At 40.5% G+C, this 27,895-nt stretch overlaps 1 protein-coding gene and 1 non-coding gene across 2 annotated transcripts; both read right to left on the reverse strand.

The window, feature by feature from the left end:
- Positions 1-1,177: 1,177 nt before the first annotated feature.
- On the reverse strand, positions 1,178-26,322 carry capn9 (calpain 9). Its single transcript, XM_007894474.2, has 20 exons — positions 26,046-26,322; positions 18,997-19,066; positions 18,446-18,564; positions 17,544-17,677; positions 17,023-17,191; positions 16,097-16,180; positions 15,211-15,296; positions 14,356-14,433; positions 13,383-13,543; positions 12,379-12,536; positions 11,589-11,797; positions 10,779-10,815; positions 9,811-9,891; positions 9,141-9,198; positions 7,958-8,022; positions 6,698-6,766; positions 6,168-6,246; positions 5,237-5,353; positions 4,065-4,123; positions 1,178-3,613 (listed from the first exon to the last, which is right to left on the reverse strand). The coding sequence occupies exons 1-20, from the start codon at positions 26,271-26,273 to the stop codon at positions 3,587-3,589; spliced, it is 2,088 nt and encodes a 695-aa protein (XP_007892665.1). The 5' UTR covers positions 26,274-26,322; the 3' UTR covers positions 1,178-3,586.
- Positions 10,577-10,656, reverse strand: trnas-cga. The gene has a single exon. It is a non-coding gene; the product is annotated as a tRNA-Ser (tRNA).
- Positions 26,323-27,895: the final 1,573 nt, after the last annotated feature.

The following is a 27,895-nucleotide window of genomic DNA, read 5'->3' on the forward strand; positions in this document are numbered from 1 at the left end:
TTTACACTGGTCTACTACATTAACAAGAGTCCTGGTGCTGTGCCTCAATACCTTTCACACATGACACAATGCAAATTGAATACTATGGATCTATTAAACAAGATGCTGAGGCTCAAATTAGATGGCACTTCCCCTCGGCCAGGCCACCATCTCACCATTTGGAGGGAATCCAGTTTTTGGCAAAGGGGGTGGGCTGTCCAAAAATAGACCCTCCACTGTTTATTTACACTTTGAAGGATGGGACTTTCTGGGGGAAGGATGAACATTCTTCGTAAAGCAGGCACTTCATGTGTTTCTGAAGTACTCAGGTCTTTAAGCACAACTGTCCTGACCTTATAGCAAAAGGTAATTAGTGTACGTGGCTCTCGAGCTCACCATTAGTTTTTGTACTCTGGATACGTTTTTATGTTAAAGTTCAATGATGGGGGAAGAATGTTATATTCGCTACTGCAGGTATGGTCTTCCTCATTGATTGAACTTGACCATTGAATACATCGAATACATTGTTGCTTTACGCAGGAGTGGTACAGGCTGGAGATGCTGCTGTTTGTGTTGGTTTCAGGTGTTCTTGCTGTTGCTTGGTCTCAAATAATTTGCTCCCATTTATTTGGGCAAATAAGTTCAAGCTACTGAACAGGTTTTCTTCCACTGAGAAAACAAGAATCTCATTGGTGTAAAGTGTACACTAGGCATACAGTAGGGACAAGAAGTAAGCAGTGAACAATGAATCAGTCCTTTATCGAAGCAAAATATTTAGCTTGCTCAACGCGTTTCCTTATTTTGCAATCCGTACCAATAGAAGATTGGTTTACTGGTCTTTTATTGTCTTGAGTGAACCAAATACAAATTCAGAGCATTGGGGCATCCTTGAATCTCCATTTTAATTCTGTAATGTTTAGAAATGTATAAATCATGCTCTATAGAGATTTTTTAAATCATACTTTGATACACAAATGGCAAGTATAATCTTTTAGCTGGAAATACATTTCCAGCCTCTGTTATGAGAAACTATCTTAAATAAAAATTAAACTTATAACCTTGTTTCTACCTCTTTATTCTTCATAAGCACAAAATTCATACCTCCTTGAAGAGAATTTTTCCCAATATGCCATTAGGTTTGATCAGTTGTGAAACACTGGCAATTGCTGTGATTGAAATAACTAAGCTCTAGTGTGTGTAGAAATCGATTTATTATAATTTTCTCCATAATACCAATATAAATTCACTTTGATGTAAAAGCCTTAAACAAAATACAAACAATAAGTAAAATACAGAATATTTAGAACATTTACTGAAATCATATCAAGGTCATTCAGCTCTTAGAAACATATGAGAATACACTTGCATTTTTGTTCAAACTGTTTCACATTGTGCAATGCTAACACTGGAGAGTACAGAAGAATCTTGTACCAAAATAATGAAGCAAACACTAATAAGAAAGTGGGATAGAATCTTCTTGTGCAAAGTGTGGATCAGATTAACCAGTAATGAGGGATCTCATGAGGGTGATAACGTAGCAAAATTGCTTGAAATAAATGTTTTGTGCCAATTCACTCATTGTTAAAAGTAATAAAACTATATTTTTATATTATATATATATATATATGTGTATCAATTGATTTAGGCTGAAACCAGCCAGTTGTGGCACAGTAGAGTTGATCTGCCCATTGTGCTGTTGATGGTGTTGGGATAGCAAATACTGAAGTATATTGTTGGCTGTCGCTGTAACAGTTGACCAATTACTTAATAACTGCAGCATTTCAAATACATCTCTGCTAATTTACAACATGCCAGTCAGTCATATAGATATCCCATTATAACTGCACACTCCTATTCAATTGGGTAATGCAATCTTGTTTTCCAAAAAAAAGAAGTGTATGGTTTTGCAGGTTGAAGCTTTGTTATCACTGTTGCAAACTATAACTTTATCACTTAACCTTTTGTACTATTTGAGCACAGGCTACTTGATCAAAAGTGGTCTGATTCTTAGATGGTATTTGTCTTGATCCTGTGGTGGGAAGATAATTGGGTGGGTATTCTGGAAGAATGAATTTAAATGGATCTTCTTCCTCAAAACCAATCTTGTGATCTTTAGGCTCCATTTTACCTGAATCCCTTTACAGTATTTCTTCTCAGGATTGTATTGCTTTCTGCTTCTAATTACTTAAGACCCAGACAAACTGAAACCACACATTTGCGGAGCTTCCAGTGGGTTGATCTGGTGACTCTTTGAACATGATAATGGTTTTCCGGCTGAACAAAAAAATAGACGCCAAACAATGAAAGAGTATTAGTGTGAATCACCTCTGCCAAGACGTGAATGGATGATTTCCACTAAACATTTCGACTGGAAGAAGAACCACAAATTAGCAAATTAGATGCACCAAGTAAATTTGTAGTATAATTGACAGCAGGAAGGCTCAGTCGCTTTAAATGTGGCACCTATATTTAGATTTTCTAAAAAGTATTTAACAAAACAATACTTATAATTAAAAGGGCAGTTAGTGGTTTAAAAAATACCTCCCTGTACATTTAGTACAATGCATCATAAAACACCATTCACAGTAAATACAGTTGTATTGTTCTGTCAATTTATACAACAACAATTTCCATTTATATAGTACCATTCACATAGTATAGTGTCTTGAAGAGATGCAACCAGTTCTATATTCCAAACATAAGAAAGCATGACACTCGAAAAGGTCAGTCAGCCCAAAAAGCCAACTCCTTCCACAACTGAACAAAATTTACCCTGTCTCAATCAATCCGCCTTCTCCCTTCTTTGCCGGTCTTCAGATAACAACTGAAGACAAAATCTCTCTCTTCACATCCCACTCGGGAACATTTCTGCTCAACTGTGTCTACGGTCACCTCCCCTCTCTCCAGCTGGGTGCCAGGCTCCTCCACTCTTAAGCACCACAAAACGCTACCCACATGAATTATGCTATATAAAGTTATTTTATTATCATGGAAATCACACCATTTATGGGATTAAATTCAGCAGATATTCCATGATCCCACAGGCAACATTTTCAAATCATCATCCACCTCCACATTGCCACTGTTCAAACCTAATATCTTTCCTTCAACAGAAATTATTCCATTCCCATTCCTCAGAAGTGCATTGTATTTGTAGCATATTTGTTCATCTCACTCTACAATTTCTCTGTATCCTCAAATACTGTTTGGAAGCAGTTACTGATCCAGTTTTTCTTAAGGAGTTAACCAATGCAACACTTTATTGGGAATATGTTTCACACCTCCACTGCTCTGTGAGGAAAAACAAAATCTAATCTCTCTCTTCACATCCCATTCGGAAACATTTGTGACTATTGAACTCCGAAAGGAGGGACGTTTCCCCCTGCAGCAAAATCCTAACTCAAATCTTATTACAAATATTAAAGCAACATTAATGGAAATAGATGCTTTCTCCAGAACATTTCTAACAAGTGCAAATTAGATACACCGAGTACATTTTAAGAAAAAGGGAAAAAGTACAAAGAATAGCACCACATTTCTGTTCTCTATAATAGCCCATGTTTCTGCCTCAATCGATATAGCTTGTCACAGAATTCACAATAGATCTTCAGATGTTCATAGTCAGGAGGAGCCACTGTTTAAAAGGAAAAAAATGAACAGGGGTTATATGTGGAATGATCAGAAAGTCTCCAGTCTCTGCTGGTGGCAAGAGTGCGGAATTTCCCTTTAGTCTGGTGTTGTGTGCAGTGACAGCATCAAATGAAAGGGAAAATCTTCACTAATTCACACTCAGGAAGGCCATGCATAGGTGTAGAAAATGCAGGCATTGACACTGGTGCAGTAGCTCCATATGTCAACGTGTGAGCAGAAGGATGTCATTATAAGTGAGAGGGGTGTAGGTGACAAGTACGGCCAGGGGGGATATCATTGTACATACAGGCTGAGGGTGAGAACTGTAGGTATGGAAATGAGGGCATGGGCTGTACGTACAGGAGTGAGGGTACAGGCCCTATGTACAGGCATCAGGGCAATCGCATGTATATTCCACGTTATTGAAAAAAAGATTAGAATGTATTTTTTTTTACCTGCAACATATTTATGGATATTTCACCAGTCTTTTTGGTATCAAAATTCATGAATGATCCTGTTTGTAAAGAGAATGTAAATATCTCAGAACAGACCCACACATATTGCTCAGGATATCTCAATCCTTAAACTGTACTTAGAACATCTTAATGTTTTCAACTTAAAAAGGAAGGAATTGGTTAGATGAATTAGATGATATTATACATATATTTATACAACCACATTAAAGGTGCTGTATATTTTTGGACGGGAGCTTGAGAATGCGTATTTCGTATGTGTTTAGCAGTGTTTTGTAAGTTATATATTGAACCAGAAATAAAGCTGGTTCTTTCAGTATTCATTGTTTCAGTTTAACAGTGTAACATTAGGTCAACAATCAACATCAGTTGTCAGAGTTTCTTGCAGTTATCTGAAAGCATTTTTCTTTGTAAGGAGAATCAAGGCTTTGTTAGAAATTAACGTACACACATGTGGGACAAGGGAATGAGTGACATATAATAATATTCTTGATAATAATCTTACATTTGGTATAGCACCTTCCACGTCAGAAGGACGTCTCAAAGCACTTCACAGGATATATTGTATAGACTGTGTATTTCTTGGCAAATGCAGCAGTCCATTACACAGAGCAATGTTCCACAAATAGCCATGAAGTGAATGACCATTTTTATCTGGGGGATTGTTGGCCAGGACACAGGGAGAAAATCCCTTCTCTTTTCAAATATCTTTAAAGGGTAGATGGGACCTCGGTTTACCATCTCATCTGAAGGACCACACCGGAGTGTCAGCTTAGACTATGAGCATTTAAAATTTTAAACATGTTGATGGGTTTCTTCAAGAGTGTATCAGACACACTCGCTGACCAAAAAAGAAACCTCAGAGTCCCGTCATAGCTAAGAAATACACATTAGACACACATTAGACACCATTGAACATGATCTACTAATTAAATAGTGGATTCTGTTTGATCACAAATTTCCCTAAACTCTAACTTTCAACACCCTCCGAGGGATTACAGATAAACAGGAGGTTGCCAACAAACACAGTAGAGATGACAGTATACAGTATCACATTAGCAAACCATCAAATCCAGTACTTTGCGACATTATATCACGTTGAAGGGTGATAGATAAATGCAAGTTGTTGCTGTTGTTTAACTGGTTCTACTTACTGAATGACGTCTCCAGACGCACGAGGCATCGGATGAAGTTATCAAAGTAAATCTCCATATAATCGTTGGCGTATCGCAGGACTAGCAACTGTATTAGTTGGTTGTTAACTTGAAATCCTGGAAAGCAGGAACAAACAGGATTCTCATTAGCACCAGGAATTCAGTGCAGTGAAAGGCATCTGCAGTGAGAAGGAGATAATTGGACAAATCAAAGTATCAAGAGGTTAGGTCGCAAATGTCTCTGAACAATACACTGAACTGTGGAGAGAGTTCAACAAATTCTCAGCTCACGGGAGCAAGGGATTCAGGCTGAAAACCGGCCAATAATAACTGACTGAAATTCTCCTGTTTCTAATTACCACATTGGATCGTTTCAGAAACACCACATTTTCAGCGTTTCTAAATCAGCATTATTATTCGACGTTTACCGACAAACATATTCCACCAAAGCTACCGGCTTAAGGTCAAAAAAGTCCTTTCTTTGTATTATTTTATAATTCTTCGTTATTTAATATCATTTCCATACAGTATTTGTACTTCTTGGGGATTGAATATTATAATCATAATAATAATAATATAATATGTGAATATTATGCAATTAATTGTGATTAGGAATTAAAACTTCTGCCTTCTGTTTGGACTGTGGGTTTTTTGTTTGCCTCTTTTTACTGTGTCTTTCCTCCAAGAGAGACAATGGAGAGGTGGGTGGGGGGAACTGAGGATTTATTTACAATATAATTGACATTTATACAGTGCCTTGAGGTAGGGAGGACGTCTCAAAGCACTCGACCCTGCTGGCTGGGCATCTGAGCTGGAGGTGGGAGCCGAGGGACGTGGAGCAAAGATGATGGCAGCAAAAAGAGATACGCTTTGCAAAATAAGAGTGCCTTTGTGAGTGTCAGGCTCGAGGCTGGTTTGCTCGGTTTATTACCTGCTTCTTCGATGGCTGAACGAAGCTCGTAAGAGGATATCGTGCCAGAGTTGTCATTATCACACTTCAGGAAAGCAGTCTGCAAAACAGAAAGTGATTTCTCCTTCATCAGCCAGGTATCTGACATAATTGAAAACCCATCACCATGCTTAAGAGTATTCAAATCAAACCAAGAGTTTCACATATGTCATGTACAAATGGAAATTTCCTTTTATTGGAATGCGCACTCTCTCCCTGGAGAGATGCATCCTGCTTACCTAATCCTGGAAAATATTGGCAAGAGTCAAGGCTTGGGGACCCCAGAGTGCACATAGGGTAATGCTAGAGTTCAACCAGCTAAAACCACATAGCTTGCCATTGATATTACTGTCTGGTAAGCTGCCCACTGCTTGTCCAGCTAGGACCACCGTTAGGGCTGTGGCTTTAGGGAGAGTTTGCAAGATCAAGGACAAGATGACTAAAGGTCAGGATGGCTGGGAAATAGGAAATGCTGGAGTACAAGCCAGGCTTCAGACCATCTGCTCACAAACCTTCCACATCTTCATCCTGGTCCAGAGGTACTTAAACTCTTCAAATCCGAGCATCCTTCTTTCATCTTTCTGTGTTTCAGATGCAGTCAAAGAAGACAGCACAGTTTCTTATCCTTCAGATCACTCTAATACAATGTGTTTGTTAGTTCATACATGAATGTGAATACATGACGCTACTGGGCTATTGGTTTACCTGGAGATGGCAAGCTTCTCCAGATATGGTTTGCCTACCATAGAGGGGTTTCTATTACATAGATCTACCACACTGGAACAGTCCATCCCAGTGTTTATACTCTGTATAAGCCTCTTTCCTCCAAATTCCCCCCACTCGCCAGCCTCCTTTTATACCCCTCCTGATTTTAACCATGAACCTCTTATTTTGGTACCTTTTCAAAGGCCTTCTAAAAATTGTTGGTAACAGTGCCAGAGCTAAGTTATTAAATGGTTAGTTTTATATTTTCTGCTTTAGAGTCTTGGGTAGAGATTACACTTGGGTCTGGATTTGCTTTATGTAGCATTTTAGAGTGTCTGGAATTTGGCAAATTCTTCAAACGCAGCTTTAATTGCGAAGCTGGGTCTCAGTAAGTTATTTTTAAGAACAAAAGAAAACCGGCTTCAAAGTTAAGACTGAATTCAACAATTTGCCAAATTCTGGGTACTCTGAAATGCTGAGAACACCATGTCCATCTAAATCCAAGTAGAACCTCTCCCCTGCAGGAATTTTACTTGTGTTATTTGCCGAATGGCTACATTTACTGCTTTTACCAAGTAGTTTGTCTCACTAGAAATCAAACAAGCAAAGGGTTTGGAAAAGTACTTTAAGTATGCTACATGCTGGCAGTGGACTTTAGGATGAGGTGGAGTTCTGCGCAGGGATACACCCACACATGTCCATCCACCCATCTATTTTTTGTCTGTCTGTCTGTGTATCTGTCTCCTCTCATCCGTACAATGTCATTCTTTAACAATGAGAGCCAGTTTTTGCAGCCCTGTTTTCTAACAAGTTGTATTATTACTGGATCACTTAGTGTATTCTCTGTAGATTTCATGGATAGTTTTACATACACATTTAAACCAATGAATACTAAACAGAATTTTTTCAAATGAACCAGTGCTCCCTAAGTATATGATTTTTGTTAAAATGCTCAACACTTGTTTTAAGTGTTCCATATGAGGTATGTATGGGCTCCTTTTAAATGCACAGATGTGGAAATCTGAATCACTGAACAAGTATGTGAGCAAATACAGAGAATAGGATACAGCGTACAGAGACACAATACTTCGGCACGTCTCAATGTCAAACTGGTCAGTCGCCAGCTCCTTTTCTGAAAAACAAATACCTTTTGTTAGTAAAGCAAAGGCCAGAAATTCCACCTCGTCCTAGCCTATAAAGCCTCTCCAGCCACAAAATGTGAGGTAAGAAGGTTGGAGAAACAGAAATTCATGTATTTTTATGAGCTGCTCATAGGCAGTAAGTATACTCATGTTAGAGAATAATAATAATAATCCTTGCATTTGATATAGCGCTTTTCACGTCAGGAGGACGTCCCAAAGCGCTTCACAGAACACACTGTAAAGTGAATTGACTGTATATTTGTGGGCGAACGCGGCAGCCAATTGCGCACAGCAATGTCCCACAAACAGTCGTAGATTGAAAATGACCAATTTATTATTGTTTTGTTTTGGAGGGACATTATTATGTGTGTGGAGTAAGGAAACATGCCCAAGGTTTCGCCCTCTGCCTGGAATTGAACTCAGGTCTCTCGCTTGCAAAGCGAGTGCTCTAACCACTGAGCTACAGGACTCCACTGATGGAATCAGACTGTATCAAACAAGCTCCAAGATCAGTGGTCACACAATTGGACAATCAAGTACCCACCACAAAGATTTTAACCCTAATCTCAGTGAAGGACAGTCTGCTGCACCAGTGTGTGACACCACTGTTCCCATAGCCTCTCTGTGCAAGATTGTCATCAGCACTAAGTTAGGGCCAGTTTTCATTATGTGTGTTCACTAAACTGTGAGCGTCCAAGCCTATTTCACAGACGACTCTTACTTTCATCCTATCAGTCTAAGTTGGTTTCAAACCCAGGCCCCTTAGGTAGCGCTCTCACCCACTGCACCGTTCAGTCCCTCGTTCTTAACATGGCAATTATTTGTGGCCATTTTACTCTCAGATCTTAAAGTCAACTAGCCTGGATCCTTGTATCCAGTGGAGATTGGCAAAATAGGACTGATCATCCATTCAGTTTGCTGCAGGAGAGAAAAGGGCTGCAGGCTAAACAACAACAGAAATAATAGAACTTATATCCCTGTGGAGTGGCAGTACTTTGTGAGTAAGCTCCATCCTCTCTCAATCGTAAAATTTACTCCAATGTTTCACGTAAACAGTCTTAGTGTCTGTCAGCAACGGGCAACATGTGAGGCAATCAATTTAACTTACGTGCTGCAAACACAGTGCTTAAAATCTTCTGCAGTTCATATGCGTCAATTTCCAGGTCCTGAAAGTGGTACATAGAAAGGATGAAGGATTAGTTTGGCCACACAACTGCAGTCTGCCCTGAAAAAGGATTCACTTTTCACAGAGTCTAACATGCAGCAATATCTAACAAGATTCTTTATAAATAATATTTATTGCATCTGATCTAATGTTGACAGTTCTTTACAGTAAATAGTGACAAGTGTAGTGATTGTGCACAGCTATTTCCCACCAACTGTCAAGAGGTGAATGATCTGAAAATTATCTGAAAGATTGTCAGCCAGGATTCCAGGGAAAACTCGTCTTGGTGACCTCAGTCCAAAACTGTTTATCCTCACTCCAATTCACTGTATGTCAATTTAACTGTACAGTTCTCCTATGCAGTAGTTGGATGAGGGATGGTGAGATACCAGCAAAAGTACTGTTGTTTACATGTGCATGGTTGACAACTGTGGCTCAACAATGTAACTCAAACAAACTTGTGTGTAAGTTCGCATATACAGTGGGATCCAATTATAACATGCCGATCCAGATTGCGAAACTTGCTAGATTTAGTAACAAGATGTGTATCGCCATCTTATATCTCAATACGGATTCATTCTCCACTCCCAGACTGTTAGACAAAACACCTTACCTCTCCTGATATATCTTCGAAAAGTTTGCGGAATTGCCTTTCCTCTTCTGTCTCCCTGTTGAGTTTGGATGGTGTAGGTGGCTGCAATGGGTTAAGTTCTATTTCAGTCATTAACAGCAGAAGACACAAGTGTCTATTTCTATTCACAAAGGCATTTTACTTAATGTCCAAAACTGACTACAGGCTCGATAACTTCCCCTCACGTGAATTAATATTGAACAATGACACAAGAGGCTTGGATATTGCAGAGTGCAGGAGCATGGTCATGTTATCACGTAGATAAAAATCCAAATTTAGTCCAAGCAACTAAATGTTTCACCAACTAACAATTTACAATCATGCAGAATAAATTGGCACAGCAAGTTATGTGCAGCTCTTTCGCCTCAAAGACCATTGTCCAAATCCAGCCCAAACCAATGAAATGAAAATTGCCTTTTTGTTGACAGCAAGGATCCCACACATAATGAGATGTGGTCTCTTAATAATAATAATGATAATCCTTGCTTTTGATATAGAGCCTTATCTTCGAGACATCTCAAAACTCTTCACAGAATATACTGTAAAGTGAATTGACTGTATATTTTGTGGGTGAAACACGGCAGCAGTGTCCCACAAACACAGTCGTTGATTGAAGTGACCAATTTATTATATTTTTTTAAATTTGGAAGGAATTATTACCCCCGGAAAAGCGATTCGCCAATCGACTAGTTCCTACTTACTGCTAGGTACACAAAGGCGTGGGGCATAAGGAAACTTGCCCAACGTTTTGCCCTGCTGGGAATCGAACCCAGGTCTCTCACTTTCGAGGCAAGTGCTCTAACCACTGAGCTACAGGAACCATAAGCACTCTTACGGGACTCTTAGACCTGTAAGAAACTTGGATTCAAGTTAATATCAGAGCCACGTGGGTTTCCCAGAAATTGAAGTGAGGGTAGAAGTTTAGAAGCTAGTAAATAAAGATAACTCACATCAGGAAGATCCATACCAATTTTATCCCCCATTTCACTGTAAAGAAATTAATATATCAGTAAGAATGGAATTCATTGGAAGTCATGTACTGTCAATTTTAGTATAGTTATAATATAGTAATATTATTATATTATAGGAAAGGTTGTTGATGTCAACAGGCTATAGTTAGGAAGATATTTCAATAAGAGAACTCAGCAGGCAAATAAAAGCTGAGAGGGAGAAGCTTTCCAGGCAATAGGGTCAATGGGGAAACCAATACAGATTAGCACCAAGGTTTCGCCCTGCCTGGAATTGAACCCAGATGTCTCGTTTGCAAGGCGAGTGCTCTAACCACTGAGCTTCAGGACTCCACAATAGCCATATTATCAAGAGAACATGGGTTTAAAGTTGCAAAGAACAATTTCAGGACAGACATCCGTAAATATTTATCACCAGAGGGTAATTAGCAACAGGAACAGGTTGCCAGGATGGGTGATTGTGTCCAGGATCCTGAATTCATTTAAGAAATGCTTGATGCTGTAATGGGAGGATGGTAGGGTGGGTGTTCTGGAAGGATGAGATCAAATAGATCAAAGGCCTCCTTCATCTGAACCTCTCTTGTGATCTTGTGAAATCATTCCACACAATTCTAATCCACTTTATACTGTGGCCCTTCACGCAAAAAGACCTGGTGACCGGTAATGTCACTTCTCCTCCCCACTTTGCTTTATTATGAGATTCTACTTATTATAGAGAGAAATTTTTTTTTGAAGGAAATAAATATTATTATATTATTATTATAAACTGGTCATTTCCACCAGGTGACTTACAGAGATTCATTTTTCTTCTCTGAGAAGATCCGAATGACAAAATCAGCTTCATGGTGAGGTTGAAAAGTAGTTGGAACAAGGATGTAATCTCCAGGTGGAAGTTGGAACCTTTGGCAGATTTCTCTTACATTAATGTAGCTCTTACTTCTAGCTACCGAAGCATGAAATTGGAAGAATTCTTCTGGCAAATGGTCATCACCAGGTTCTGCCTACAAAATAAATTGTATCATTTAGTCTTTTTATTAATTGGGAAGCATCCCTGCCCCCAGTGACTGGTCTACCTTTCCAAGTCCTGACGATGAGCCAGTCTGTCATCATCAGGACTTACTACTGAGACCACGATAAAGGGTTGACTCGATTCTGACAATCCATTGCCAAACATGTCACCCTAGAGCCAGTTCAGCTCTAAGGAGACCCCACTTACCTCCCCTCCACCCCAAGGAGGATAGTCACCAATTTTATTGTAGACGATCTTTGGTCAGAACACTGGGATAAACTCCCTTCTCTTTTCAAATAGTATGATGAGATCTTTAACATCCACCTGGACAGGCAGACAGAATCTCAGTTTGACGTCTCATCCAAAGGACAGCACCTCCAACAATTCAGCATATCCCCAGTATTGCATTGGAGTGTCAGGCAATTTGGATTCCAGTGCTGACATGAGGTTTGAACCCACAACCTTCTGACTCAGAGGTGAGAGGGTTACCAATTGAATCAGCCTGACACATTACGTTATATAAGTGCAAGTTGTTGATGTTGACTGGAAATACAGTGGGAACATATACAGTACCTTATAAATAGCAAATCCAATGGTTAACAAATCAACTCCTTCTTTCCTCAGTTTACGTCTGTTCTTTTGAAGGATAGCTATCATAAGTGTAGAGTCGTTTTTACCATCATCTGCATCATGTAGCCTCAGCTTATACTGAGGATTTGTCCAGAAAGTTTCTGCACATAGAACACAATCACAACATGACATCCATTCAAAAAGAAACCTGCACCTTCATTTTTGCTATTGGATTAACTCCTTTCCAAAATTAACTCATCTGAATAATAATAATAACCCTTGCATTTTATATAGAGTACTATCACACCTTCAAGACGTCTCAAAGCACTTCACAGGATTTACAGTAAAATGTTGTAACTGTGTGTATTTGTGACATGCTCATCTGGGTCCATTCAATGTTCCTAAATCTAAGTATAGAAAGGATTGTACAACTTGTTACAATTGACGATCCTTTCTAGATCAGTTCCCTTTCAGATATGCTGTCATTCTGATTTGAGCTCAGATTTCCCTTGTTTGCATCTTTCGCTTTCAATCCTGAGAAAAGTCTCATCACTGCCAGCAGAAGCTGCTCTTCAAGTATCCGGTTCCAGGCCAATAATTCCGCAGATAACATTGGTCATTCACTTTGTGGCCGTTTGTGGGACAATGCTGTATGTAAATTGACTGCCACGTTTACCTACAAAATACGCAGTCACTCCACTTTACAGTATATCCTGAGAAGCACTTTAAGATGTTTCAATGACGTGATAGGGGTCTTTATATCAAGTATAAGTAATAATAATCGTTGCATTTGATATAGTGCCTTATCAAGTCATCGAGATGTCTCAAAGCGCTTCACAGAATATATTGTAAAGTAGATTGACTATGTATTTGTGGGGAAAACATGCTGCTATTAAACACTGAACTAATGGTTATAGTGACCTACTTACTAAAACTCCACAAATATAACCACAACTCTTTCCATAAGGGAAATATGTAGAGTGAACTATATGTTATTTGTAAAGTACCTGGGAAGTTTCTGCAGCCTCCCGCCGTAGAGCCTTTCTGCCACTTCCCTTCATAAACCGACACGTTCCATTTCCGAGTCGAGTCACCATACAAAGAATCTGGGGTAAGGTTACAGACTTCTAGTTTGCCAAAATGTTTGCAGAAATCTTCAAAGGCCATCCTAAACATAGGAGGAAACAAGAAAGCACCTACATGTAAATGATCTGCTCCACAGAGAAAATACCAAGGCACAAGAACAAGAGGTGGCAGGGTTTAGATTTGCAATGGGCAATTTCAGGAGACAGGGATGCTGGACCTATTTACAGGTGCCAGCCTGGCTCAGTTGGCAGCACTCTGAATCAGAAAGTTGTGGGTTCAAGCTTCACACTGAGCTGACACTCCAGGTTCACTCTCTTGGTTAGCCAAAACAAAGTTCTTCAATGTGCCCTTACTTATATAGGAACATAAGGTTGTACAGGACTGAGATCTATAAACCTACCTATGTGATCTCTTGCATTTCTCTTCACCAGCCCAGTTCCTCCACTTTGATAACCAAGGCCTGCTTCATGTCCCTTGCCATCCCCCCAACCCACAATTGGTGGGTGAGCTTTCAGCCATTTTGCCCCTGCTCTCTGGAACTCTCTTCCTAAATCCCTCTACCTTGTTCCCTCCCTCTCTGCTAACAAAAACCATCTATAAACCCATCTTTTTGACTGTGCTTTTGGTTACCTCCCTCCTCTCCCCCACCCCCCACCCCCAGCCCTCCTCATCGCACTCCGTCCCTGTCAAGTGTTTGAGACATTTTTCTATGAGAAAAGCACTATATGAGGGGCAAGTTGTCATTAACCCACCCTACCTCACATTTATCATGTGGGATTTCACTAAGCAGTAGGACCGTATCATGTATGCTTCCTATCCACTTTATCCAGTACTTTTTCTTAAATATAAAAACCAAGGCTGGTGATATCTTTTGTTTAACAGTTAGCACTTTACCAAAACTCCCCGTCGTCTTTGGAGACCATGTTCAGTGTGCGATGTTCAGACGTGTCGATCATCTTCCATTCAGCAGAGCTGTAAGGCAGGATAAGGTTGAATGCTTCCTTCTCACTTTCTTTGTGTTTTAAACCCACTGATGTCAAGAGTATTGCAATTACTTGATGCGGTTTGAAATTCCACCTAGTCTTAGCCTGAAAGACCATTTGGTCTTAAAATCTAATATCAGATAAAATCACAGGAAATTCCTAAATTCAGGCATAATTCAAAAAAGCCTTTAAAAACCTCTGCCTTTTCCCCATGGTGGTGGCCTGCAGCATTTTTGGATGAATTTTGGCATTAACACTAATCAGAAGTCAGGGGGAGCTGTTTGGGTTCTTGAAATCAGGGGTCAACTTTTAGGCTTAGTGAGATTCAGGCATTAATCAATGGTATTAATCTGTAGTTAATCAATCAGGTATTAATCTCAATCAAGTATTAATCTCTGGTCAGGCCTTTATACTCTGAGAGTTAGTCCTGATGGAGATTGAGGTCGGGGCAGGTAGACTGAAGTAGTTGTATGTTAGATTGAGACTACAAATTAAACAAGTTGGAAGACATCCACAGTGTGGTACCTATTCCTTGTGTAACTGACAGGCTTCCTGTCGTTTGTCCAGCTCGGGTCACTCCACCTGTCAGGGCTTTGGCTTGCAGAATTAACAGGAACTGAGAAGGAAGGAACTTATTGATTGAGATTGAACTCAATATTGATTGAGATTACAACAAAGATCGTGTTGTGTGGGCTGTGATTGTGACAGATAGCCTGACTCCACTGCTTCTTTATTAACAGATCACATAAAGTTATTGTAGACCTACTTGTCACTCCATGCTCCATTCCACTCCACTTGACCCCAAGGGTTTCTTACTCGGATCAGCCGCACTGGCTTCCCCTTGTATTTTATCTTTTAAAAGAAAATGTAATTTGAGTAAAGGACATCAATCCCCAGTTCATATCATCAGGTGAACGTTAAAGATCTCATGGCCTGATTAGAAAAGAGAAGGATGTTTCTCCCAGTGTCCTTAATATATAAATTGATCAGGAAAAAACAATTATTTGCATTTATATCGCGCCATTCACATTGGGTTACATTTCAGAGGGCTTTATGGTGTTGGGGATGGATGCCGGTAGCAAAGGGAAAGGAGGAGGTGACCATAGACATGGTCGAAGAGATACGTTTTAACAGAGAGCTGACCCAAGGGAGCAAGTTCCAGAGGTTAGGGCCATTGAATTGGAAACCTTAGGTCACTAGAGTTGACAGTAACTACTGTGAAGAAATTTGAGAAGTTTAGACATGACAATATTAAAAACACGTTGAGTTCTTTCTTAAACTGAGGGGGTTTAAAAACATTTGTCGCTCCACAGAGTAACACATGCAGGATCAATGTGCTATGGACCCTCCCATGTGACAGGACAGTAAAATAGGAAGGGCATCTTGAACGAGTGGAACATGTCGCAAACTACACTCACTCAGTCCATTAAAGGGTCATTTCACCACTTTGAACATTGTCATTTGTTAACTGCAGTGGTTCAGATCACAATTTGATGGAAAGCTATTTGACAGGAGATATAAACTATTACTGGAGAACATAACAATAATCCTTACATTTGGTATAGCACCTTTCACATCAGGAGGATGTCCCAAAGTGCTTCACAGGATATACCGTAAAGTGTAGTGACTATGTGTTTTGTGGGTGAACATACCTCCTGGAGCCCAGTGACAGAATATGCGTGTCCTTTAATCAGTCCTGAAGGGGTGCGAGCCTCAGTTTCAGCAGAGCTTGAAATCTTCAAATAAAAGAACAAATCAAAAAATTACTTCTGCAAAGAACTTTCATCATCCATCACAAAGCTCCGTCCAACAAAGGATTACTCAGGTCATTTCTGGCCAAGCAGCTAATTTGCTTTGTGCCCACGTCAACCACAACAATTTACATTTATAAAACGTTCACATTGGGAGGTCATCTCAAAATGCTTCACTCAAAGCACAGCTGACTGGGAGCCTGCAAGGAGGAATAAAAAGAGGGAAAAGGTGTCTGAAAGCGCTGTTGAAGAAAAAGGTTTTCAGATGGCTTTTGAAGGTTGGGGGGGGAGTGGGCAAGAACTCCTGGATAGTGATCTGGAGAGCAGGGAAAGAACGTCTGACCATCACATTCTAATATCTTTTACACTTGAAAAAGAATCTAGTATCTGGTTTAGTTGGTAGCGCTTTCATCTCTGAATAAGAAAGTTGTAGGTTTAGGTCCAATGTTGAGACTTTGAGTTCACAGTCCAAGCTGACATCCAATACACTGCTGAGGGGAGCATTACACTGTCAAAGGTGCCTTCCTTCAGTTGAGACATTAACCCAAGATCCTGTCTACCTGTTCAGATGGACATTAAGGATCCCGTGACACTATTAGAATAGAAAAGGGAGTTTCTCCCAGTTTCCTGGTCAACAATCCCACAAATAAAATTGGTCTTTCACTTTGTGACTGTTTATAGAACACCGCTGTGCGTAAATTTGCTGCTGCGTTTCCCTGCAAATAGAGTCGCTGCACTTTATCAAAAACTCTTTGAATCTCTTTCATACGTTCTTAAATTAATAGCTACTATATCAAATGCAAGGGTTATTGATTATATTTACTCACGTCAATGGAACAGCCCACCATGGAACGCCTTTGCAGTGCCTTCTGAATGGTTGCATACATGTCTGAAGATGACTCATTGAGATCAAACATCTCTCCCAATCCCCCAGTGAAGTCCTCCATGGCCTCCAGTGTATTTCCTCCCTTTAGCGATTCATAGTTGCCATTTAGTCTGTGGACAGCAAAGACTGTGTTATCACTAGGGCTGCAGATGTAGATTGTCAAAAATCAGAGCAGTCAAGGTAAATTTAGTGAAGGTCAAGAGTTTAAGGGCAATTTCAGGAGGAACAGCAAGAAGTATTTCTTTGCCCAGAGGGTAAGTAACGACTGGAAATGGTTACCAGGAAGGCATTGTGACTGTCACTGAGATCAGACCTCTGGGAAGACAATAGGCTGGGTATTCTGGGAGCATGAGATCAAATAGGCCAAAAGACCTTCTTCATCTGAACCTCTCCAGTAATCTTGTGAAGTAAGAACATTCCAAGACTTGTCAGTCAATCCCCGCGTACGATATCCATACTCACTTGGCATAGGCCTTTTCCAACAAGGCACTCCAGAACTCATTTTGCTCAGCAGAGTGAAGGTAGACCAAGCGATTTCTGAAGGTTGGTAACCGATCATCAACCACCACCTCCACCCACTCGTTGTATTGCCAAAACTAATGATGTGATGAGGAAAGTTCAAAAAAGATGAAGGAGTCACAAAAGTGATTCACACTCTAGAGTTCACACAGAAAGCCCCTTTCAACACACTGAGCGTCCCTTAAAATGTTTACAGCAAATCAGATCTCAGGATTACCAGGGGCCCCGCTGACAACGAAGGGCAGTCCCTAAGGATGCTCCCCTCCCCCCCTCCCCCCGCCCCGGGAGCTCAAATCTGCAATTCCCTCGCCCCCTCACTCTTGGAACATCTTGTAGGCTCCCCTTTGGACAGAACCTCAATAGCACAGATTGAAAGGTATGAAAAAACACCACCAGTTCTAAATACAGGAAGAAAACAAGGGCATCATGATACCACCTAACAGCTCTTGGTGAAGACTGCACTTTGTTCTGTTACCTACAGTGTATTATGGCTAAATCGTAACAGTTACAGTTATGGTGACCATGATATTAGGGGCCCTATGCTGGGCTAAATTGCCAAATCACTTGAGTACAGATCCCAGATGTCATACAAGAGCTGTGTAGTGCACTTGTCAGGCTGTATTTAGGCAAGGTGAACCTGTTACTGTAGGGCTTGTTTTCTCCCCTTCTTTTCTGTGTGGGCATCTGGTATCAAAATTAAAAAATTTAAAATAATAGAAACTCGTTTTTTTATAGATTCGGGACATATCAGGACAATTGGTGGTTACAATGAAGCTATAAAATGTTAATACTATCTGTGTCTTTCACGTGTAGTTGCATAAACTCAAGAGTAATTTGTGCTGTACCCAAAAATGAAAAATGCCAGCATAATTCTCCTGAAAATTCTGCTTTGGTGGGACGACTCGATCTAACAGCTTCTGATCCAGAGTCAATGAAGCCACCGCAGCCAGCAACCAGCAATCACCTGGTGAGCAAGCAAATACACAGCAACAGGCCTTTACACACATCACTGAAAACACATAACCCATTAACAGAATCTCAGAACATCTCCCATTCACATAAACATCCTAGGATTACACAGAATTACACATTATACAGCAACAAAACAGGCCATTTGGCTCAATGTCATAGGCTCTATATAAATGTAAAGTGTATTGTAATTTTGTTCCCTTATATTGCCTTCTCCCAGGCTCATGTGTATCAATTGCTATTGTATTATCTGCTTGACAGGCGAACTTACCCGCCAGCAGAAGAGTTGCTTCCCTCTAATTCTTTCCCACCACCCTCCTGAACAGCGGCTGAATATCTGCACACTGTGTCCAATTGCAGCACTGTCTGTGGCAACCAGCGCAAATGACCCCTGTCAAGTCCCTTTCACTGGGCTGATGTTACTTACCCAAATCTCCCTGGCAGATATCTGTCCTTGAAGCTCCACCAGTAATAAACTCTGGGTTATTTACAATTTCCTGCAAATAAAAACGGAACAATATGTCAATGGATAGGAGAACAAGTACTGACAAATACTATAATATCTGTACAGTTTTTCAGCTGCTGCAAATGTATTTTACAAAATTCTGTAGACTTTTGGACTCTGACTTCAGTCAAAATCAGTGCCATTAAACAAAGCCTTAAGACAGATTTAAATACGCTGGGAATCATTTGTGCCTGAAAACAATAATAATAACCCTTGCATTTTATATAGCGCCTTATCATGTCTTTGAGACGTCTCGAAGCGTAATATACTGTAAAGTGAATTGACTATTTTTGTAGGTGAAACACAGCAGCCAATTGCGTACAGCAGTGTCGTACAAACAGTCGTGGATTGAAGGGACCAATTTATAATTTTTTATTTTTTTGAAGGAATTATTACCCCCGGAAAAGCGAGAGAACTCCGCCGAACTATTCATACAAGAAAAAGCAAAGGCTTGAGACGCTTTTCACTCTGATTTACAACTTGTCCTTCAAAACAGCATCCTGCCTTTTGCCGTGTTTTATTAGGTCAAAATAAACAGAATACCATATAAAGTACGTAAAATATTCATTATAAAATATAATGACTGGTTTGAACAACTCGCTCCATGATACACAGCCTGTGGGTTGTACTGGAGAGAGTTTCAATACAGTACAATACAAATTTACACTTATACGGTGCCTTTTACATCAGGAGGACAGCCAAAGGCGCTTAACAGTCCTGGTTTGTTACCTGTTTCTGTTACAGAATGGAATGCTACAAAAGAACATTAATTTCAATGGTCAAAATTATAGCCTTTAAACAGCTGTAATAATAATCCCTACATTTGGCATTGTACCTTTCACATCTCAAAGCATTCCAGTATTCGCTTGCTTGCTCGCTCCCCTCTTTCCTGCCAAACATGCCTCTTTGACTGCACTTTCAGTAATCTTTCCCCACTTGTCTCAGCTTCCACTTCAGCTCAGGTGCCCATCCAGCGCTGTGAAGTACTTTGAGACATCCTCCCGATGTGAAAAGTGGTACATAAATGTAAATTGTGTTGTACTTACAGTAAGTAGAGGATGTGTTTCGTGGGAGAATACAGCAAGCTACAATTACATACATGCACATGCCCGTCCATATGAACACAAACACACTTACGCATATATGAGCCATGTCAATCTGTCTAATCTGTCTATCAAAACACATAGCAGTGGAATTCCAACCTTCTGATGCTGTCAAAAAGGAGGTGGGTTACCCACTCTAACTAAGGTAAGAACAGCGCACATAAATTATGGGCTATATGTACTGCAATCACCCAGTATTAGACACTGGTGAGACACAGAAAAATGGTTACTTCGACAACTTATTGGAAGGTGGCTGCTGGCTATAGAACTATACAGCAAGATAGATTGATTTCGGGAGGAGAAAATATGAAGGAATGTGTCAACATTGTGTAACAATAGTTTAGCAGCAGTATTACTAGCACACAATGTAATAGTTCCTTTAAACTTGCGTTGAGAGTGGTATTTGGCCACACCTGAAACCACAAGGCAGAATGTGACACCCTTTTCTCTACAAATATTTGCAAATGATTGAGCAACCAGTGGAGAAAGTTCAGGATTTACAGTGGCAGCTTGTGTCCTGAATCAGATGTTGCTTATTTTATGTTAGAAAATAAGGATTTTTTTAAATCAGAGGGTTATCAATGACTGGAACAGTTTGCAAGGAAAGGTGCTAAAGGCCAGGTCAATGGGCACATTTAAAAAGCTGTTTGATGTTGTGGTAAGGGAAATGGTAGGGCAGGTGTTCTGGAGGGATGAGATCAGATGGGTCAACTGATCTTTTTCATTCAGACCAATCTTGTAATAAAGCAACAGCTGTCCACCGAACGTAAGAGAACAGGAAAAGTAAACTTAGCTAAATGGTTACCCGTTTTTTCAGGTCTCAATCTGCAATGTCACACTATCAGCGACTGGCATTAAAATATTCTTTGCATTTGTATTTGATATAGTGCCTATCACTTCTTTGAGACGATTCAAAGCACTTCACAGGATATAGCGTAAAGTGTGTGTATTTTGTGGGTGATCATTCTTCATTCTGAATGGACACCACAACAATCCAATCTACTTGCCATAATCACTGAGATTGCAAGTCTGCAACTCTTCCCCCAAATATTTCACCTTTTACCTTCTCTCCCTGCATTCCAAGCCAAACCCTCTCTCTTTGACCGTGCTTCTGGTCACCACCATCAAACTCTCCTCCCTCTCCTCACTGCTTGTGCTCCTCATCATTCATCCGATTTAGAAGGTGCTATTTAAGAGTAAGTTACTGTTATTTCATTCAAGTTGCTCTCAAACATTTCAATGAACTGTGTCCACCAGCCACCAAGGGGGATAGGTCAGAGCAGAGGAGCCCCCTGTAAATCAATGCTCATTTGGTAAAGAGGCAACAGAGGGCCTCCCACTGGTGGTTGCATTTAGTAAAGCTAGCATCCAGTGAGAAACAAGTCAATCTGGCCACTAAGTCCAGAGTTGATATTCATTCTGTGTTGAGCTGGTGGTTGTATTTTTGGTCAGCCGGGTGTCCGACGCACGCAGTTACCATCACCAAGTTTAAGAGTATCCAAACCAGACTGCGAGTTTCATGTTTGTATGGAAATTAAGGAGTATTGTGAGTCAGATGATTTTGAGAAGCAACTGAAGAAGTTAAAAACTTGATAACTATACTTACTGATAGTAAAATCTTACAACAGGAAATTTTGGGGGATATAAACACAGAGCATCCTACAATGTTGGATTTTAAAGGAAATGCTGATTTTATTAGAAATCTAGGTAACGACCCCTTGATTTAGGCACGTGGAAGAAAATTAGAGGTGTATTTCAATGTTTAAAGAAAATCTGAGATTGCAACCCACCTACAAACATGAAATCTAACTCCAGTCTTTGCAAACAAAGGAATAGTTTCCAACAGAGCTGTTCTCTGAAATTACCGCACACTCGTTGTGTACTGTACATATTCAGTGTCGTCTCAGTGAATCAACGGGTGGAAAAAAGAGAGTGCCAGGAAGCAGCACATTTTTGTCAATCTTCTTGGCACTGTTTCTCTCCCACAATGAGAATGTTCTCAGACAAAATGAATCATACAAGAGTCTGATTGGGATAATTTGATTTAATGTAAAGCTATGATTTGTAATACTGGTTTGTCCTCATTCACTGTCATATAAAAACATGGGTTTCAAGGGCGCAGGAATTTGGTGCCTACAATTAATAATCATTGGAATTTAATTTCATGTCAACACCTTTCATGTCAGGAAGATGAATGAAAGCCATTCACAGGCTTCCCAACCCAACAACTGGTCACAGTTAGCATCCTGAGTTTGGATTGCATCTTTGCAAATTGTTCATTAGCCTTGAAGAGAAGTTGGTTAGGAAATGAGCCATTACACTGGAAAATTAGACTGATTTCTTTGCTTCATATGAGATGTCATCCTTCACGTCACCTTAAACCAAGGTCCCAAATGCTTGTTCAGGTGGACATTAAAGATCTAATGGAACTACTGTATTCAAAACGAGAAGGGAGTTTCTCCCAGTGTCCTGGCCAACAATCCCCCAGATAAAACTGGTCAATCCAAGACTAGGCAATGGTTGTTTGTAGGTCAATGCTGTGCATATTCACTACGAAACAGTCACTGCACTCAAAAATAATTACTCGTGAAATACTTTTGAGTCATTCAAAGTGAGAAAGTGTTAGAAAAATGCAAGTTATTTCTGTATTTAATTGGTTGGGAGACTCAGCTGCTATAGAATGCAGCCTGGGTGGAGGTTAACATTTTAACACTGCCTTAATGCCTAATTCTATCCCACCCAATACCCTCATTGATGAAAAGCAGCAATACTGGTCCTGGAATTATTTCAACATGATCCATCACCTAGCAAACATTTGCAATTCACAGCTGGTTCTGAATAGCTGCACAGCAAAGGCAGTGAGCTTCATTGAGTTTTCAGTGTAAATCACTGAAGGAGTTTTATTCTCAGACTGACCAAGTATGAGTTTCACCCAAAATCAACTCGCTTGGCAGAGAATTCCTATTGCAACAGTTTCAAAGTGAAGCTGTTATTGGGACATCATCCTGACATAAAAGGCGCTATTTAAATGCAATTTTTTGTTGTCATGAAAAACCCACCTTCATTCCTGGTCTAGCTAATCACAGCCACGGTAGTGGTGGGATCTACAATAGGTCTTCACTCCCTTTCCTAGACAGAGAATGGAGGGAAAGTTCCCACTCCTATCATTACCGAGTGATATTTGCTGGAATGTTTGCAATGTTTTAACATGGAGAAAAACTCCAAACTCAGCGTAATTTGCACAATGCTGTGAACCAGTAAGAGTGCAAAACACGTTCACACAAAAAATACTCTACAAAATATCCTGTAAAGCGCTTTGGGACATCCTCCTAAAGTGAAAGGGTACACCAAATGCAAGGATTATTATTATTGAGGGGAAATATGTATTACATATCCCAATACAGTAATTCACATTAAAATCTGTCAGCCATTCATAAGCATTCACTTTGATTCCACTCTGTGTTACACTTCTAAAGAACAGGTCACTTTTCAATAGTTGCTGGAGCACTCTGAAATGCTTCCATCATATAAGGGCTCTTAAGGGTAAATGCATGATGGTCTTATCTCAGATTTACACAGAATTTACAAAGGTCTGGGACTCTACCCTGCGTGAGGGGTGCTATATAAATGCAATATCTGAGAAATAACCCAAGACTATTAATAACAATAATAAACCTTGCATTTGATATAGCGCTTTTCACGTCTTCTAGACGTCCCAAAGCGCTTCACAGGATATGCTGTGAAGTGAATTGACTGTATATTTGTGGGCGAAAGGCGGCAGCCAATTGTACACAGCAGTGTCCCACAAACAGTTGTGGATTGAAAATGACCAATTTATTATTGTTTTGTTTCAGAGGGATTATTATTAGGTGTGTGGAGTAAGGAAACTTACCCAAGGTTTCGCCCTCTGCCTGGAATTGAACCCAGATGTCTGGCTTGCAAGGCGAGTGCTCTAACCACTGAGCTACAGGACTCCAGGACTTAGGAAACATTGGCATGATATTCTCTGATTTCACATGTCAAACCTGTCATCGCTTTCTAAATGTTTCAAATTCAATATCCCTTTGTGCAATAGATTGGGGTTTTTTTTAAAATCTTTTTTGAAAACCTAGAAAATGTACTTATTTATCAATTAAAGCTGCATTGAATGCAGCACCAAAATAAAAAAATGTTTGTTTTAAATCTCTGAAGGTGAAATACATTGGGTGGATACTCAAACCTCAAAAATCTTAGTCACTCAACACTGGCAGTCATGATACTATCTATCTTGTCCAACCTGTTTATCAAGTGCATAACAATTATTCCAACAATTGCACTGGGTGGGGTTTGAGATGCCTCCATGAGTTAGTGAGTTGAACAATGTGATAATAAGATATAATACTACTTTCGTGTCAGAAGGACATCTCAAAGTGTTTACTATAAAATGTAGGGACTGTATATTTTGCAGGTAAACGTCACAAGGCAAGCGTGAGGTATCCTTCCCACTGAGTAAAACGGGGATACATACTTTCTGGTCCTGTAACTTGTACAGAGTAATGACTGATCTCACTGTGTACACAGACTTGAAGTGGGTACCTTTAGCCTGCTGCCCAGTGGACAAGACCCACATGCAATTCACACACTCACAGTGTTCTCATTACGCACAACAAATAGATAAATGTGTCCCAACTTGGGCAGCAAGTCCTTGGTCCTTGTTCAGACAAAATATCTGAGAGACAAATGGTGCTGTGGAGCAGTACAGACTGTACATGAGGCAGAAAAATAACCAAAAAGGATTTGAAGATTGTAACACTGCAGCAATGATCCACTATATTTTCAAAAGGTTAAAACTATAAAGAAAAATTGGATCTATTAGAAGTTTTTCTCTCTGGAAATGAAATATTTGAGAAGGGACCTGTTATGATTATGGAAGGATTTGATCAGGTAGAAATAAATAGGCTATTTTCATTTGTCATTTAATTTCAAGGAGACTTAAAATAACCAATAGCTGATCTAAAAGAGAGATTCAGAGGAATTTCTTTCCACAGTAGGTGACGATTGATGTGAAACAAAAATAAATTGTCTTTAAGAGGAAACTTAATGCATTCAGGAAGAAAGGAATAGAAGGGAATGGGAGGGGCATTGAGGAAAGGATTTATGGTTGAGGGGATTAGGGGATGGAGATTTATGGAGATGGAATTATAAACCCTGACATGGACTAGTTGGCTGAATCGGCTGTTTCGGTGCTGCCCAACCTCTGTAATTCTATGTAACAAGTTGGATTTAGAGAAGTGAAACTTCTGAGTGATGGCATCAGCTGACTTCCATTTCCTTAGAATCCCCACTAAGGGGAACGCTTATCAAGGCAATAAATGATACAGAGAAAAGTTGTTGCGGCGTGGATACATAACAGGTAGCAGTGACACAGGTAAGATGAGAACCTGCTACAAATATATGGGTTTTTCATCAAATTCACCAAAATGCAAGGAATACTAAGTAAGAGTGGGGAGCAGTGCTCAGCTGTGAATCAATGGCTGGGATAGGTGCAGCCCTGTTTATGAAGGAGTTGGCAATGCAATTACTGTAGGTCTGTGCTGTATATTACTATCCTGGGAACAATCCCAAGCCCATTCACTTCATGTCTGTTTGTGGGATATCACTATGGGCAAATGGGCTGCTGAGTTTCCCTTACAAAATGCAGTCAATACATTTTACACAATGTCCTTTGAAACGTTTTTGGGGGGAACTTGAAAGGAGCTCTGCCAAATGCAAAGATTATTATTACTGTATATAGTGAGGCTATGTGTGTGTGTGTGTGTGTGTATGTGTGTGTGTGTGGTTGTTGCCCATTCCCCAGCAGATCCCTGGAGCTGCCAATGCAATACTCACATGGGGTCGTTTCCACTCGAAGGAGACTTGGGGTTTCTGGCTGAAAAACAGAGACGAGTCCTCGGCTGGAAATTCAGGATCTTCGAATAAAACGCCCTGATCCAGGCACCGGCGCTTCAGCAGTTGGTACCTGGGTTTCTTGTCCGCCATCACCACAGCAGTCCTGGCTTTCACCGCTTCTTTTTTCTGGGAGCCCCCAGACACACCGCTAAACATGTAAGTGGGCATGTTTCCCTGTAGTTACTGAGCTGATCCCAGACACTACCATAAACTGCAGCACCTGTTCTCACTGACAGCCCAGAGCAGTGCCACCTTATGTACACTCCACCTGTCACACTCCTCCCTCCCTGTCAGCCTCTACAGGACTCCCCCTGCCCCTGTCACACTCCTCCCTCCCTGTCAGTCTCTACAGGACTCCCCCTGCCCCTGTCACACTCCTCCCTCCCTGTCACCCTCTACAGGACTCCCTCTGCCCCTGTCACACTCCTCCCTCCCTGTCAGTCTCTACAGGACTCCCCCTGCCCCTGTCACACTCCTCCCTCCCTGTCAGTCTCTACAGGACTCCCCTGTACCTGTCACACTCCTCCCTGTTAGTCTCTACAGGACTCCCGCTGTACCTGTCACACTCCTGACAGGTAGAAGTGGCACAGTTTCAGGGGGAGCCATGTAGAGACTGACAGGGAATGTGACAAATTCCTATATAAATGCAATGTGTTGTTGAAGGGGTATGAGGATAAGGCAGGACAGTGTGATGTAATAAACATGTTACTCTGAGACCCTGTGTAGACATGAAGTGTCAAATGATCTCCTCCTGTGCAGTGAACTTCTATGATTCTATAAATTCTTGTTCTCCACATGTCTATGGTCTCTCCACTGGTCTCCACTAGCCCAACTTGCGCCACACTTGGTCCGCAGGACTTTTCCTCCTGGTTTTTTCTCCCACTCTTTGACTGTCACACCCACCAAAGCAGGCATAACCGGTACCTCACCTCAGAATACTTTGTTTCTGTTGGATTGCTAACATAAGTACATTCTCAAATGGGTGATAATGCGGAGACAGACTGATTCGAGAGCTGTCACTGAGGGCTGAACCTGAAGAACTTGCACAACAAGAAACAGAGATTCTTAATTTCCTTCAGCTCTTCTCCCAGACATCCACTGCCTTTGACCATAAGTTAATTTTGTTTCCGCAGTATCACTCTCAGTGTTGCTATTTGTCTATCTGTCCTGCCTTGCAAACCCAAAAGGTAAAACAAATTAATCAGCTCGCCAAGTGGTTGATTCCTTTTCAAGGAACAGTTATGACATGGAGAGCATTTTAACATTAATTTCCCTGTGTAAATTCAAATCTATCTGACATCTGGGACAAACTGCTTACCCATTAACCCAGCCATTCCCTTCCCTCAGTGGGCGCCAGCCTGCTTCATGTCCCTGACCACCTACCCCACAACCTAAACTCTCTGGGTCTCCATCCCGGTGTCCTTGAGTCATCCTCCAGACATGAAAGGTGCTATGTAAATATAAATGTGTATTGTATTGTACACCCCACTATCATCTGTGCCAATGTGGAGACCGTTGTGATGAATATTTTTGCAGAGCCTAACCTTCTGGACTGTGTGATCTTTGAAACCATTAATCTCAAGAGGATCAACAATGCCACAATGAAAATTCTGGAAACTTTTTAAGTTTAAAGAGAAACAAGGAAACAACATTTTTTACTGAAACTGGCAGCCACAGGTCTAAAACAGATTGACAATTATTAAAGGCACAATGTCTGAATTGGTTCAACTCCCTTGACATAACACAGCACCTTCATCTCGTGTGAGTAACCTTGTGGAGTCCTGTAGCTC

This window comes from Callorhinchus milii, unplaced genomic scaffold, assembly GCF_018977255.1.
Source record: "Callorhinchus milii isolate IMCB2004 unplaced genomic scaffold, IMCB_Cmil_1.0 Scaffold3, whole genome shotgun sequence".
Classification (NCBI taxonomy): Eukaryota; Metazoa; Chordata; class Chondrichthyes; order Chimaeriformes; family Callorhinchidae; genus Callorhinchus; species Callorhinchus milii.

Coding starts and splice junctions, on each gene's coding strand:
- capn9 (XM_007894474.2), bottom strand. CDS start 26,273: ATGCCCACTTACATGTTTAGCGGTGTGTCTGGGGGCTCCCAGAAAAAA. Junction 10,816..11,588: donor GAGAAGAAAAATGAATCTCT/GTAAGTCACCTG, acceptor ATTTCTTTACAG/TGAAATGGGGGATAAAATTG. Junction 6,767..7,957: donor GTATTGTGTCTCTGTACGCT/GTATCCTATTCT, acceptor TCTGAAACACAG/AAAGATGAAAGAAGGATGCT.